Source organism: Lissotriton vulgaris, unplaced genomic scaffold, assembly GCF_964263255.1.
Source record: "Lissotriton vulgaris unplaced genomic scaffold, aLisVul1.2 SCAFFOLD_663, whole genome shotgun sequence".
In the NCBI taxonomy this organism is placed as follows: domain Eukaryota; kingdom Metazoa; phylum Chordata; class Amphibia; order Caudata; family Salamandridae; genus Lissotriton; species Lissotriton vulgaris.
Genome location: NW_028255020.1, coordinates 916,799 through 931,422, shown reverse-complemented (window position 1 = coordinate 931,422; position 14,624 = coordinate 916,799). Strand labels below are relative to the sequence as shown.

Below are 14,624 nucleotides of genomic sequence, written 5' to 3'. Positions count from 1 at the left end.
GTTTTCTTCAACGGGAGTGGCGCATCAGAAATGTCCGTGGCCGGGCCGAGAGGCGGGGCTGCTGGACTATTAGCAAGGTCTTGGGTAAGGCCCGAAGGCGATCCCTCGACCTGGGCCGTTTGTTGGGGGTTGACCCCTGAGTCAGTTTGAGGGTGCTCTTCCTCCGAGCTATCCCCCACGGTGGCAATGGCCCCATCGTCGTCCCCTACCTCGTCGCCGGCTTCATCAAACTTCTCATCTCCCGCGTCGTAGTCATCTCCCTCCGACGCAGGGCTAGAGTCCGAAACCTGAAAGACATTGTCGTCTTCTTCAAATTCTTCAAAGATGTTGTCCGGCGGGGGCGCCGGGGGTGCCGACAACTGGGCCTGGAGTCGAGCGGCCCGACGATGCTTGAGGGTCTTCTTGCACCGGAACTTTGAGCAGGCCATACACCTGGCCTCGTCATGGTCCGGTGATAAACACTTGTTGCACACAGGGTGCACGTCGAGGTGTGAATACTTGGAGGTGCACACCGGGCACCTCTTGAACGGAGTCCGTTCTATGTTCAGTAATTTGGAGCGTCGAGTAGGCCCGTTCGCGCCGACAGCACGCGGAGGGGCAGGAAGCGTTCGGAGCTGAGAAGGAAGACAAACCCGAACGAAAACAATACCGACGCCCAGCCTAAAGACCTTTTGGTCTCAAGTAGAAAATTAAACAACTATCGATCCCGACAGAGGGAACCGAAACACATCCGAACCCAATGGCGGAAAAAAACAATCTGGGGATGGAGGCGATGCCCATGCGCACTGTAGTCCAGGGGAGGAGCCACCTATCTCGTGATACTTCGAAGACTCTTCCAGGACAACAATGTGCAATCATCCGGACCCAACACTAGGCGGCGATCTATGCACAGATATGAATTCAGCAGCCCACATGCCTCGAACCCCTGCAACCCGCCACCCCAGTGCAGCCGGTGTGACCTCTTGGTGCTGCCTTGAACCTTGTCCCATACTCACCTTAAGTCCAGGAGATTGGCCTCGTAAGTCGCTGTACTCTACCTGTATGTCGTATTTGTTTTTCCTCCATTAGGATAACATTACAGCCTCAGAAAATTGCATTAAGTGTCGACTTTTGAAAACATAAAATATTTCTATTTCGAAATGTACTTGCCTGATAGTATTCATTCTGGTGCCTACATATATATATATAAAGATATGTTATTTTTATAAATTGGTGTGGATCTCCTTATTGAGTCATGTGCATCATTTATTGACTGTGCGTGCATTTTGTAGATGCCCAACCAGCACTTATGTCCACTAAAAATATCGGACTCCCAGGAAGCTACGTGTCCCTCAGCAATTGTCTCCCCATAAAGTGGCACAACTAAACATACTGAAGTTAGCAGTCTATCTCAATGAGGTCACATAATTCAACTTTTAGATCAGTGCATGGTTGCACCAAACAGGAAAATATGATACTTGCAAAAGCATAAATTGTTAGTTTCTATTGTGGCCCAAGATGGCCCGCCCAAATATGGCCTCCCAGAGGAAGAGTCCTGACAAACAAATATGTATTCTGCATAAGGACCTATCAAGGACCCCATTGAATTCCCAATATTCAAACTTGAGTTTTTTTCTCCCAGTGCCATCTTTCCCAGGCCCTCCATATCTGGCAACTTGCTAATTATTTCTGACTTTGAGGGGCTTCTCAAAGCTCCACAGAAATGTGTGCACCCTGCTGCCCTACACTTACTCTTTGACTTGCTGTAGTTTGTGACTAGGTGCTGGGTTATTGCTCAAGGTAAATGGCATTAGCTTTATTGAATGGCACTAATTTAGGGTGCCATATAGTGATACTGTGCTAGGATCTGATGTTTTAAACTTCAGACAAAAATGCTTGTTGTACAATGTCTGTTCTGTGCTTGCTTGGTAGGTTTGGTGGATATAAAAGAGGTGGTCCGCAATAACCTTTCCTAGTTGAAGGCTTACCCAAATATCACAGTCTACACCTCTGTTATTAATCTGTGGCTATCTGGATTCTGAATACTTTTTCTAAGTCAGTCATTACATAGTTGATCCCCCTAGGTCCTCAGTGGCCTTCCACCACATTAGGTCTGTAACAATTCTTAAGGCAGATTTAGCAAGATTAGATCCACTATAGGGCCACAGTCATGACATAGTAGAGTCCCCTTCTGCAGGTAGTCAGAACAATTTGACTCTGAAGGCCTTGTGCTGATGCATTTTTATGTTACAATATGCCTTTATAAATATATTAGGCTGAGTTTCTGTAGCTTAATTTCTAGTGCCAGTTTACAAGTCACTATTGTTGCAGACAGTCCGAAAAGAACACATGAATACAGCATGGTCGTTAATTCAAGATAAAGCTTGGAATGTTACCCAGGCAGGTATAAGGAAGTCACATGCTCAGCTTACGTTTTTCAAACCCAGTGTCGGAGCGGATTTGTAAATTCTAGTTCAACTGATTAATATTAATCATTAGGAAGGCTATTTTACTCTATTACTTACTTTCCCCATGCAACCATATCCATGCATACTTTAACCCACACCTATCCACTCATCTACCATCACAGCCATCTGCCCCTCCATACTTCTGCTCACAATTACCCACCATCATCCACCGCCCAACATATCTGCCTACACTTTGCAACCATCATCCAGCACCCATTCCCATGCATCAAATGTTCACTCACCCAAGCACATATCCATCCACTCACAACCATTCATCCATCCATCCATCCATCTATCATTAAACCACAAACACGTACCAATCCACCCACACTTCCATCCATCTAGCAAATGTATGCAACCACATCTAACCATCCAACTATTTATTAAAACCCTGTACAAACCACACCCAGTTTTAGTTTTGTTTTTTTTCACTCCATCAGGCTTTTTAAAATGTTTTTATCATGACTCAAACGGCAAGCCAGACATTCTCACTTTGCCAATGTTTGTTGTTTGTATGTTTTCATCCTGCTGACACTCGCTCAAAATATAGAGAGCAAAAACCGGCAGCGTGGGTGATGAATCAACAATCTGCTTCCCAGAAAAAAACATCCTTAATGATGCTTCTTTAACCACATGGCTGCTGGCAGTTTTCCCGTCCTGTGCTGAAAAATTCTGGATGCCATATATTCATGACGAGCTCAGCTCGTCATCAGCACACGACACCCGTGGGTGATGACGAGCTGAGCTCGTCATCAGCATCGAAAGGGTTAAGCAAATCCTCACATTAAATATATAAATGCTTTTAGTTCCTTACATCGATGCATCTATAAAGTTTGGACAGGCACACCAGGGTCCTTCTGACTGTTGGATACCACATTCCATGGAGATCAGCTGGAGAAATTGTTTGAGGCTTTGAAGAAAGGCTGTTCGATGAACCTACATCATGACAAAGCAGAAAATGAATCCGTCATTATAGAATTTTAGATTAACAGCAGATTCTCAACACAAAAGAAGTGCAACATAAAACACTTTAAATTATTAAACACACACAAAGTACATATCCAGATAACCAGTCGTAGTATTAGGTGTTTAATAACATTGTTGAACATAAGACTAAAGTGGGCCATGATGCCCCTCTCTCAACAATGGTAATAAATACCATATTATACTCTGCGCACCTGCATATATGGTTAATGCATAGCATTTGTTCAACAAGAGACATTTAAACAAAACCAGTATTCAGGCGTTGTACTAAGCGAAAATCACATTAAAGAGGCTTAGGGACTATTTATTTCGCTGTGCAACTGTGTTACATGCAATCTGTGAGGTAGTAAATAGAGTTTTTCTGATGTCCTTAGTAATGAATGTGTGAATGTGGGTGTATTTGGTCTGCATTTCCATAGGAAAAGCATTTTTTGTTTTCCTAATAACTGTGGCTCAGTTTGATGAATCTTCACAAAACGTTCCACAAAAAAGTCCCATTCGCCTCAGCTCCTCCTTGGAAGGTTTCGTGGTAATCCACTGAGCGGGGGCTGAGAAAACGTCAGGGGGAGGTCACGAAACGTGTTTTCCCTATGCATTTATCCATAGGAACAGGGATACCGCTAAAACTGCTTAACAGAATTAAACTAAATTTGGCAGAAAGCTAGTTCTTGGTCCAGAAAGCGAGTTTGTAGTGATTTGGTGTAAATCCTTTAAGTCGTTTTTGAGAAAAAAAGGCTAAAAAACGTTGCATATTTCTAGCCCCAGAGGATCCGTAGAGCTCACAGATCTCAAGACGAAATCTAATTGGCTGCCACCACGTCATCAACAATGTGGAAGCAGACACCTTAGAACTCGGGCCTCAGTCCGGAGTCCTCTTAAAAATGAAAAATATACAGTGCATGTTATATATTTTATGTTGGGTCGGGGGGCATGGCCCCCTCCCTGAACCTTAAGGCCCTGGGGACCCCATCTCCCGGGGTAAACACTATAATAAAGAGGAGGGTAGCACACAGCAGAAGCCACTCATTTAGTAATCATTGCTCCAGGAAGGAGCACCCCATAATGCTCTGCAAAAGCTGTTCACATTTTTTTTTTTTTTTGCTTGGTGGTTTCCCTACAAGGGGCAGGGGCACCACCAAGCATTTTTTTTTTAACTTTGTTTATAATTTTTCATGAAAGTGCGCACAGCACATAAGGTGACAATGTATACATATCGACATTATAGAAAAAAGCAAACAGTAGCACTTGCCTGTTACATTATGATGTGGGAACATAACGGGCTGCCCAGTCTGAGTCAGTATCTGTGTCCATGGGGAGGGAGTGAGCCTATGGAAAAGGTCCATGCACGTCATGTTTGTTACATCCAGTAGTAGCACTGGTCTCCGTGGGCCTGGAAGGGCAAGGGGGGCCACGGCCATGAGCGCACAGCAGCAGCGGCGGCACCGACAGCGCTACCGAGCTGCTATCCACGTCCTTCCTGAGGGACCGCACCCAGGCGGTTCGGCTGGGGGACTTCACGACTACCCCACTTCAAGTCACCTGCGGTGTCCCCCAGGGTTCCTCTCTTTCTCCCTTATTGTTCAATCTTTACATCTTTCCTCTAATCTTTGCACTTCAGCAGCTGGAGGTCACCGTTTATAATTATGCGGATGACCTCCAGCTCATCTTTAACCTCTCCTCTTCTCACCTCTCTATCTCAAATTTCCAGTCCACTATGATTTTCATCAGGGACTGGATGAACCACAACCATCTCAAGCTGAACCCGGACAAAACCGAGTTGGTTCTCACAGGTGGTTCTTCCAGTCCCTGGAACTCTCTCTTCTGGCCCTCTTCTTTTGGTCCCTCCCCCACTCCTTCCTCCACAGTTAAAACCCTGGGTGTCAAAATGAACAACCAACTCACTTTACACTCACAAATCAGCTCTGTGGTTTCTTCCTGTTTCCTCACTCTCCGAACCATCCGCACTGTCTCCCGTTTCTTTTCCCCCCAGGCACTTAAGCTGATCATGTCCGCGCTGGTGATTTCGCGGCTGGACTATGCCAATGCCCTGTACAACGGCATCCCTGCATACAGCCTGCGGAAGCTCCAGATGGTCCAGAACCAAGCGGCTTGGTTGGTGTATGGTCTCCCACGTTTTCACCACTCTACACCCCTCCTCAAGGAGCTCCACTGGCTTCCTGTCAAGGAACGCTCCCTTTTTAAAACCGGCTGTATGGTTTTTCAGGCCCGCCAGGGCACTGCCCCCGCCTTCATTTCCTCTCTGATCAACGAATATGTCCCGGTCAGAGAGCTTCGTTCTTCTTCTAAATCCCTCCTGCAAATCCCACGTTTTAAACGTAAAAAGTGGGGAGGAGCCAATTTTTCAACTTTGGCTCCCACCTTTTGGAACTCCCTCCCCGACCACCTACGATTTGCCACACAATATTCCTCCTTCCGCAAAGATCTAAAAACGTTTTTGTTCAAACAGGCCTTTTCCTTGTAACTTGTCCCTCCTTTCCCTGCGCCAGGTTCACTCCGCCCTCAGTTGCTGGACCTACCAATATAGCGCCAAGAAACCGTAGGGTGAACGCTGCGCTTTACAAATGTTTTAAATTCAAATTCAAATTCAAATTCAATTCACGTGGCTGTCAGTCATTTTCAGTTGTGTTGAAATGAAGCAGGTACGTACGTATAGGTTGCTAAATGTCGCGGTTGTGTCTGGGCATATAGCTCGCTATTCATGTCGCAGAGGACAAGGCTCTTGAGCCAGACGGCTATAGTAGGGCGTAGCGCACCTCCCCAATGACTGGCAACTTCGCACTTCGTGAGTTAGAGTGCTGTGGCAACAAACCTACAGGTATCTTTTGGGATGCCATGCAAGTATCCCAGCAGTTCTAGCAGGTGAGTAAGGGTCAGTGTTGTGTCTACCATCTGGGAGATGTGTGCACAGATGTCAGTCCAATAGCTGCCTACATGGGGGCAAATCCATGCCAGATGCAGAAAATCTCATCCGTTGCGTGGCATTTGGGACAGCTTGATGAGCGTGCGAGGTCAATCTCTGTCTGGAGTTTGGGTATTGTGTATACGCAACGCAGGAAATTGTAATGCACCAGTTTGTGCTGGTGGTTGGGGGAGACTAACTTGGTCTGCATGCAACAGTAATACCAGATATCTGGCACAGGGCGCTCTAGGTCCTCCTCCCAAGTCTCCCGCAGTTGTGGTGGGTAGCAACTCCAGACACTTGCGGTACAGTTTGGAGACAAAGTGTTTGCCAGCGTCGTCTTCAATGAGGGCAGTGAAGTCATCGGGAGCTATGGGGTAGGTAGGAATATGCACTCTAAGGGCACTCTGCTCACGGTGCAGAACAAATCTGTCCAGCTATGTGGTGTCAGCAAATTGGGTGTCTTCCAACCAAGAAATGTCATGGCCCTCGGGAAACAAATCTCCAGTAGTGTGCAGTGTATATTTGTTATGTGTGCTCTTGACAGTAGAGTCTACCATCGGGGGATCCAATGACTGCCTGTGAGCAGAAGTGCAAGCAAGTACAAACTCTGCTCGCACAGATGCTGCAGTCAGCGCCACTCCCAGCAAGAGGTGGAGAGTGGCTGGATGTCCCTCGGATTCAGAGGTACTCCCAGGGGAAGAATGGCATGGAGGGGAGTGGAGCCGGCCAGTTCTCTATCAACTCTGCTATAAAGAAGACTAGCGTCCCGTGGTACCAATGGTATGCATACAGGCACTAAGCAATTAGATAATAGAGATGAAAGTGGGGCACACCAAAACCTCGCTTTGCGTACAGAAAGGTGAGCGCCCGACATCCAACCCGGGGCCTGCGACCCTACCAAATCATCCTCAGAAGGAGTCCCCTCAGGGTGGCAAAAAATGAGTTTGTTAGAGAGATGTGTATGTTGAGAAATTGATCGGGATTAGACAACCATTTTAATTATCGCAATGCGCCCGCCACTAATAACAGCAGCCTTATCCATCGTTCAATCTAGGTGGTCAATTTATCCACCAATGCTCTGTAATTCAGGCGGAGAACTTGCTCCTTACCTCGACGGACATGGACCCGCCTAATAATTGACCTTATCTGTACACCAACGCAGTGGCAAGTCACTGTTGGGCAGCCTCCATCAGTGGAAAGAACTCAGATTTATTCCAGTTAATCTAGAGCCTGGAGAACTGTCCAACACTGGGCTCAGGTTGATAGCAGGATGTCAGAGAAAAAGCAGGATATCATGTGCGTATAGGGACAGCAAGCCTGGGTAGAATTGCAGCCCGCTCCAGATGTGTTACTCCTGCAGGTGCCAGACCAATGGGTCCATTGCTATTATAAATAGTAGCAGGGAAAGGGGGCATTCCTGCCTCGTACCTCTGGCCAGTGCAAATGGAGCAATTAGTGAGCCATTGGCCCAGATGCAGTCCATTAGGTGGGCATAGAGAAGCTGGATTAGGGATGTGAAGCCATGTGGCAGCCGAAGGTTCTGCACAGTAGTCCACAGAAAGGGACACTCAAGCAAATCTAAAGTCTTCTCTGCATCCAGCAGGGCCCCCACAGCCGCCAGGACCTCCTGGGATATCCTGTTGACTACAGAAAACAGTGTGCACAAGTTTATAGAAGTAGAACGGTGGGGGACAGATCCCACCTAAAGCGGAGAGATGATAGTCTAGTTGCTATGACCTTTGTGAGGATTTTATTATCAAAATCTAGAAGGGATAGCTGTCAGTATGACTGGCAGTGCTGCAGGTCTTTACCTGGCTTTAACAGCAGGACTACAATGTCCTTGGGTACCATGGGGGTGGGGGGTACTCCCATGTCCAGGAACAAAGCGTAAAGCTCGAGCAGGAGAGGGGCGAGCAGATGTTTGTACATTTTGTAGAACGCACCTGTGAGTCCATCCGATCATGGGGCCTTCGATCCGTCCATGGAGTCAATTGTGGAGACCATCTCCTCCACTGCAATGGGTTCGCTGAGGAACTGCTGCTGTGGGAAGGACAGCCAAACCATGGCAACCTCTCCAAGGTAACCATCCAAACCATCACCCTCCCCGACCTATCTGGAAGTGTAAAGTTCTGTATATTACCGCAGAAACTCTGCTCGTAGCTGCTCTCCATTCGTGGTGCGCGTGCCGCCTCAAGGGTGAGCTTTGATATGTAGTCACTTCCCCTCTGTGGGCTGAGCAGTTTCGCAAGCGTACAGCCAGGCCACTTGCCCTTGTCATACTGGCATGCCCTTGCATATTTCCCCAAAAACTGTACCTCTCAGTTCACGGGCTTGTGAAACACCCCCATGGCCTCTGCCCGAAGGTCCAAGCCCTCTTGTTGTCCCCCTAAGTGACTCTGCGTCAAGACGTTAAAGGGTCATCTCCATGTGTTGCAATGTGCGCTGTAAGTACCACAGTATACTGCCATGCTTGGAGATTGCTATGCCACGGATGTATGCCTTAAAAGGCTCCCATAAAGTAGCCTGTGTGGTCACTGTGCTTTGTTGAGGTCGAAGTATTCGGTAATGGCTAACCAAAGTTCGTCGTGAAAGACTGGGTCCAGGTGGGACTGACCAGGAAAGCGTCACATCCTCATTGCGCCGCCCGGAAGTTGAAACTTTAAAACAACAAAAATTGGGGCGTGATCTGACAACGTGCTAGGAAGGTACGTCGCTTCACCCAGACTGGGGAGGAGCGAGGGGAGAAAGGAACCAATAGTTTGGTCGCGACCAAGTACCAAGGGAGGTGTAACCCAGAATCTGCGCATGCCGGTGTTTCCATGCATCTTTAAGGGAGTGAGAGGCGCAAATGTCATGCAAAATCCGTGCACAGGCACAGGAGCGGCCTCATTTTCGAACTGTTCCTGGATTCAGGAGGGCACAGTTCCATTCCAGTCCTGACAGGTCATAAACCTTCTTCAACTTTGGTACAAAGACCTATCATTCTAGAAGTATTTATTCATATTTTAACGTATTTTTATTCCAGAAACACTCTATCTGGGGCAGTAGGCCCGTTCAGATTATAATTGGATGAATTTTTCACTTACCTTAGGAATTTTTACACTTAGATAATGTCCTATTCTCTTTAATGTATCTTAAAACTTCGATCTGTTTTACTGTGTCTTCCACTTCCTCCTACTTGCTCATTTCTTACTAAGCATCACTACATTTTGCATGTTTTATACATTTTGTTTACACTTTTTTATGTATTGGACATATGTTAGGTCTGTCCCGGTCTCTTATTCGGTCATAAACTGTCTATGTGGTCTTCCATGTATGACGTTTTAAATGTCAAATGTCTTTCATAGGAATCTTTATAAATAAATCTTTGTCCGGTCAAGTGTTCTCATTCTATGTTGTAATGTATTAATTGTCCATTGTGGTTATTTATGTTGTATTATACACTATATGTTTTATATGTTCTACAGCCCTGATTAAGTCCACACCAGTTGGACAAAAAGTGTTGGCTGTTGTTTTATTGAACAAAAAGAATAAAGAAACAACTTATGCAAAACCTACAGTGGACACACTTAACTTTCCTTTGGTACTGGTGGTGCACGCCATATTTTTATTAAGTTTGACATTGGTCTTGGAGACTGCTCTTTGAAAACAGCAGGAGCAGTGGAGAAGCACACCTTTTGAGCTAGAAGACTCACAATTTTGGACTCTTTTGGAAGATTGGTTTGTGGGGACATGCATAGCAATCACACAGTGGTGTGCTTGCTCGGCTTGCGGTGTCATACTTAAGTGACACTGTTTATAGCCTCCTTGGTTCTGTTGAACATTTCATGGCTATTGTAAATTTACAGTGGGATGCCAGTCTCGACAACGGGAATGATTCAAGTACATGAATCTCTGAATGATATAATGCTGAAAAGAAATTGCAATTCAAAATGTTGCTTTACCAACTCCAGCCTTGCACTTTACTAAGAAAGAGGACTACCGTTTTATCACTAAAAGGCGAGTTCAAGATTGTATTCTTAAGACCACTGTGCAAATAAGAAGGGTGCTTCCCAAGCACTCTATGCCTAGATATAGTCAAAGATTTGTAAATTTACAATTGTTGCAAAAAAAAAACCTTTTCCTCTTAAAGGTAACCAGGTGTTCTTCTACACCCCAGAAACAAAAATTCAACAAACATGTCCAACATACAATAATTTAGCACATTATAGCATGATAGTTGCATCGCTGTATTAATATGCCATATCTATTTGGAAAAAGCCTTAGTTTTGTGTCTTCCACGTTCCGATTTCCTCACCTTGAACAAAGAATGCAAGGGGGGGATTTGGACCAGTCCCACATAGGGCTATTTTAAACACATTTAATTGTGCCGGCCAATTGCCCACCGAAAGGAAGGTCTGTAAATTATATCCAAAGCATCAGACAGTGAGGCTCAAAGTGATGTTTATAACATAAGTAACAGTTGTTTACCTGGGAAGTATTCTGGATCAATAAGGATTTAACCGGAACTGAAAGAGTCAGTCTTGACAAGAGGGGGGTAGAGGAGGATCTGGATACTGCAGATATTGTGTCTGTCTTGGTATTATTTGGCAAAAAACATTCAAGACCTCATCTAAAACAAGTGATGCCACAACAGCATTAGTGCAGTCCCACTAGTCCCCGGGAGGAAAGAGATTGCTAATGGTAGACTGGATTAATATCCAACAGAAGCATTGGCACTGGATTTGTAAATCATCTGGGGGCATTCATCTTCAGAAGTTGACTAACTCTAGAATGCTACGCTCAGTTCTTTTACTTGTAGTTCTAATGCAGATGCACACTTCAATGACACCATTAAGCATTTTCTGGATTTAAAAATGTCACCACAGGACCTCACATTTTCCAGTAGGTGTTTCCTGAGACATGTACATACAAATGGATAAGACGGAAGTATTCCATTATTGAATGAGCATTAGCAAGAGTATTGCTGACTGAGTTTGGTCTTTAATCACTCGTTATCTTTATATGATAACTTCAATCTCATAACAAAATCTACACTATTGTCCCTGTTGCCAACATAAACATAGGACAATTCTTCAGTGCCCTGGGATTAATTTGAGCAAACAAATATTATACATTCACTGTACAGAGATCACCAAACACAAACGAGGACTTTTAGTTGGTCAACAAAAACGAATTGCTTGATGTATTGTATGTCCTAGAAATCTATTGTGAAACTAAGTGCAGCAGTGATTGAACACAAAGAAAATATGAAAAAAATAAATATCCAAAGAAGGGAGGCAGGGGGACGACAGCACCAAACAAACTGAAGCACCAGAGAAATCAATTCCAGTGTTATCTAACAACTGAGTGGCAACAGTTGGTGACGTGCAATAGAGTCCAGGGCAGCCTACGATACTTGTCCCTTTACCGTCAAACCAAAAAAGGGCACTTCTTTCCTCGCCTGGGATACATTTCAGAAAAAGAAGGTCAAAAGCCCATCAGATGGTGGTTGAGGCATAGGAAAGCAGGTGGAGAAGAGTGGCTCAATGATTAGAGCGGCAGACCCTGATGCAGAAGTCTAGCCCGGGACCAGGGTTCAATTCCCCGCCTCGGCGGGTCTTGGGCTCAAAGTTCCACGGACCTGATAATTCTCGTCTCGGTGCCTATTCCAATCATGGAGTCCTACTCTGCCACTCTGGGCAATAACTTGCTTAATCTCCACAACGGCCCCCACAACGCTAAGGCTGCCTGGCCTCCACCTTGGGGGTGCCCAGGAGTGGACGCCTCATAGGGAAAGCCAGGATGGGTTCCACAGCGGTATTCGTACAAGCGCCTTGAGACCCTTGCGGGTGAGTAGTGCGCTATACAAGTATCAATTTACATTTACAAAGCAGAGACATGCACCTGCTGGAATACTTCAACATTTAAAAACTTTTTTCGGATCTTCAACTTCTAATTAAATGGACAAAAAGGAAAGATAGCAGGCAGAGTATTCTAAATTGCTTAATGGATGCCATCGCAATCTCTGCACATCAACAGCAGCCCACAGTTAGCGTGGGGGGCTTAAATTAGCTTAATTCATATAATGGAATAGGAGGGGATAATTGCATGTCTGTAGCACAAATTAATCTGTGAAGCAACAGAGAGGTGCACAGTAAGTGAGGGACTGGCATATGATCTACAAGATCATGTACATCAAGTTGGTACTACATAAATACATTTTACACACATTGCAGATTTTTAGGCACAGGGAGATTTGCCTATAATCTCACAATGTTGAATTTAGCACAGAGGCTGGGATCCGAACCTGGGTCACCAGGATCCAAAGGCAGAAGCTCGAGCTGTTTGGCACATCTCCTCCCCTCTTCTACTCTCCCACCTTTCCCCGTTAGTCGCCAACATATTAACATAATGACAAGAACTAACCAAGACATTAACATCTAAAAACTAAGAGAGGAGATTTTTAAACCACATTTTAAAATAGTTCTTCAAAAGAAAATATTTAGATATCATAGATTATGTAGTAAGTACATTAAATTCACCCTCTACCTAAAAAAACATTGAACTCCTTTTTCACACAATGGTTACAACAGCAAAACGTATACAAATTTAGCATACCTGATCTAATGAGGTTATTGGCATCAGGGTCTTCTAGCTTAACATCAGAAAAAGAAGCATCTGATGCAACTTTCTTCTGCTCATCTTTTAAACTCTGTGCAATTTGCTGTTTGAGAGAAATAAAAATGAAAACTAGATTAAAAATCAACAAACCTGCTCAGTAGGATAGCTAACCCATTAGTTTCAGTTCTATTTCCACACCTTTCACCTTTACACAATATTGTGAAATACGCATCCTTCTCATTTCTACACTTTGACCTCCCAAATTATAACATCACCTAAGTATATTGCTGCTGTCCAGGCCTTTATTCATGAGATTTGTTACAGGATGGGACGAAATTCACAAATGTTACTTACACTTGTGAATAAGTTTACTCTTACACTTTTGAGCAACCTTACTACTTTTGCCTAGTCACAATTTACGAGTGTAAATGTACTCAAAAGCGTAGACTTACTTGTCTTCACTGTCTGAAATAGGAGTGAAGCCAAATTTACGAGTGTAATTTACTACTGCCAAAATTAAGTGTAGGAAGCTGGCTCTGTATATACAATACCAAAGTAAGGTATAGTGTGCAAAGAGTCCAGTGGATCCCCAAAGACTTACAGAGGTAAAAGTAGATAATACCTTAATCTCTATTTCTCATAGTGTGGGCGAGCAGTAAGGCTTTATCAGAGGGTAGTGTTACGCATTTATTGTACACACTCTGGCAAGAAACAAATTCACACACTCCAAGACTGAACTCTAACCAATTTGTTTTTTATAAAACATTCCTTAGTTGTATTTTATTCTTAGAGCCAAGCAGGCCATGGCACAGTTAAGTATAATAGTATTTTTCAAGAATAATACAGTTGTATGCAATTGTCTTTGTTACAGGTGGGTCAAATGTTCAGAAACAGTTGAAAATAGTTTTCAGTTACTTTGTAATACCTTTGTGATTACTTTTCAGATTACTTTCCTTACTCTGCGTGGTATGTCTAGATACCACACTGGGACATTTCCTAGACAAAGGTAAGTAATTCTGTTTATCATTAAAACACAATTGTTTGAGGTTTCATACAATTTTCAACTCTGCACTTAAAACGTTTTTCACAGAAAAGCAGTCATTGCAATCCTATTGGAGAAAAAGTTATCATTTTAAAGGTAAGCACTCTGTCGTGGGAGTTGAGTTTGAGATTAGAACAAGGGTTCCCCCAGAGTCAAGGATGCACTCAAAGAACACCCTCAGCAGCACTAGGGCGGCCAGGCGCAGGGTGCTGACGCCCAATGCTATCCAATAGGGGATAGGGGCCTCCTGTAAGTACCCGCTCATGGGCAGGTCACAGGGTTGAGGGAGCAAAGCTCCTAGGGTTAAGCTCAGGGCAAAGGGGGAGTAAGCACACAAGGTGCACTCACAGCGGCACAGGGGTGGCCGGGTGCACAGTGCTGATTTGGCATTGGGTGCATGCCGTTTTCAATGAGAGATGCTGGTTTGGGATTTTGGCAGAAGGCTCAGTCCAGGAAGTCTTACGGAGGAACCAACATCTGGGCAGGTCAGTTGGAGGGGTCGGGGACATAGGTGCACCTCAGGTCCTTCTCCAGGGCGCAGGGCAATTGGGTGCCTTTTGAGGTCAGATTTCACCTCACTGGGCCATTTGCTGTTGGGGGGGTCCCCGTGCAGAGGCTGCAGGCG

At 44.9% G+C, this 14,624-nt stretch overlaps 1 protein-coding gene across 1 annotated transcript in view; it reads right to left on the bottom strand.

Annotated features, from left to right (window-relative positions):
- LOC147659349 (conserved oligomeric Golgi complex subunit 3-like) overlaps positions 1-14,624 on the bottom strand; it is a 258,308-nt gene that overhangs the window by 21,253 nt on the left and 222,431 nt on the right. Inside the window, exons 14-15 of the mRNA XM_086951828.1 lie at positions 12,955-13,060; positions 3,262-3,383 (exon numbers count right to left, since the gene is read on the bottom strand). Of these exons, the coding sequence (XP_086807954.1) occupies positions 3,262-3,383; positions 12,955-13,060 (228 nt within the window). The remainder of the gene's footprint in view (positions 1-3,261; positions 3,384-12,954; positions 13,061-14,624) is intronic.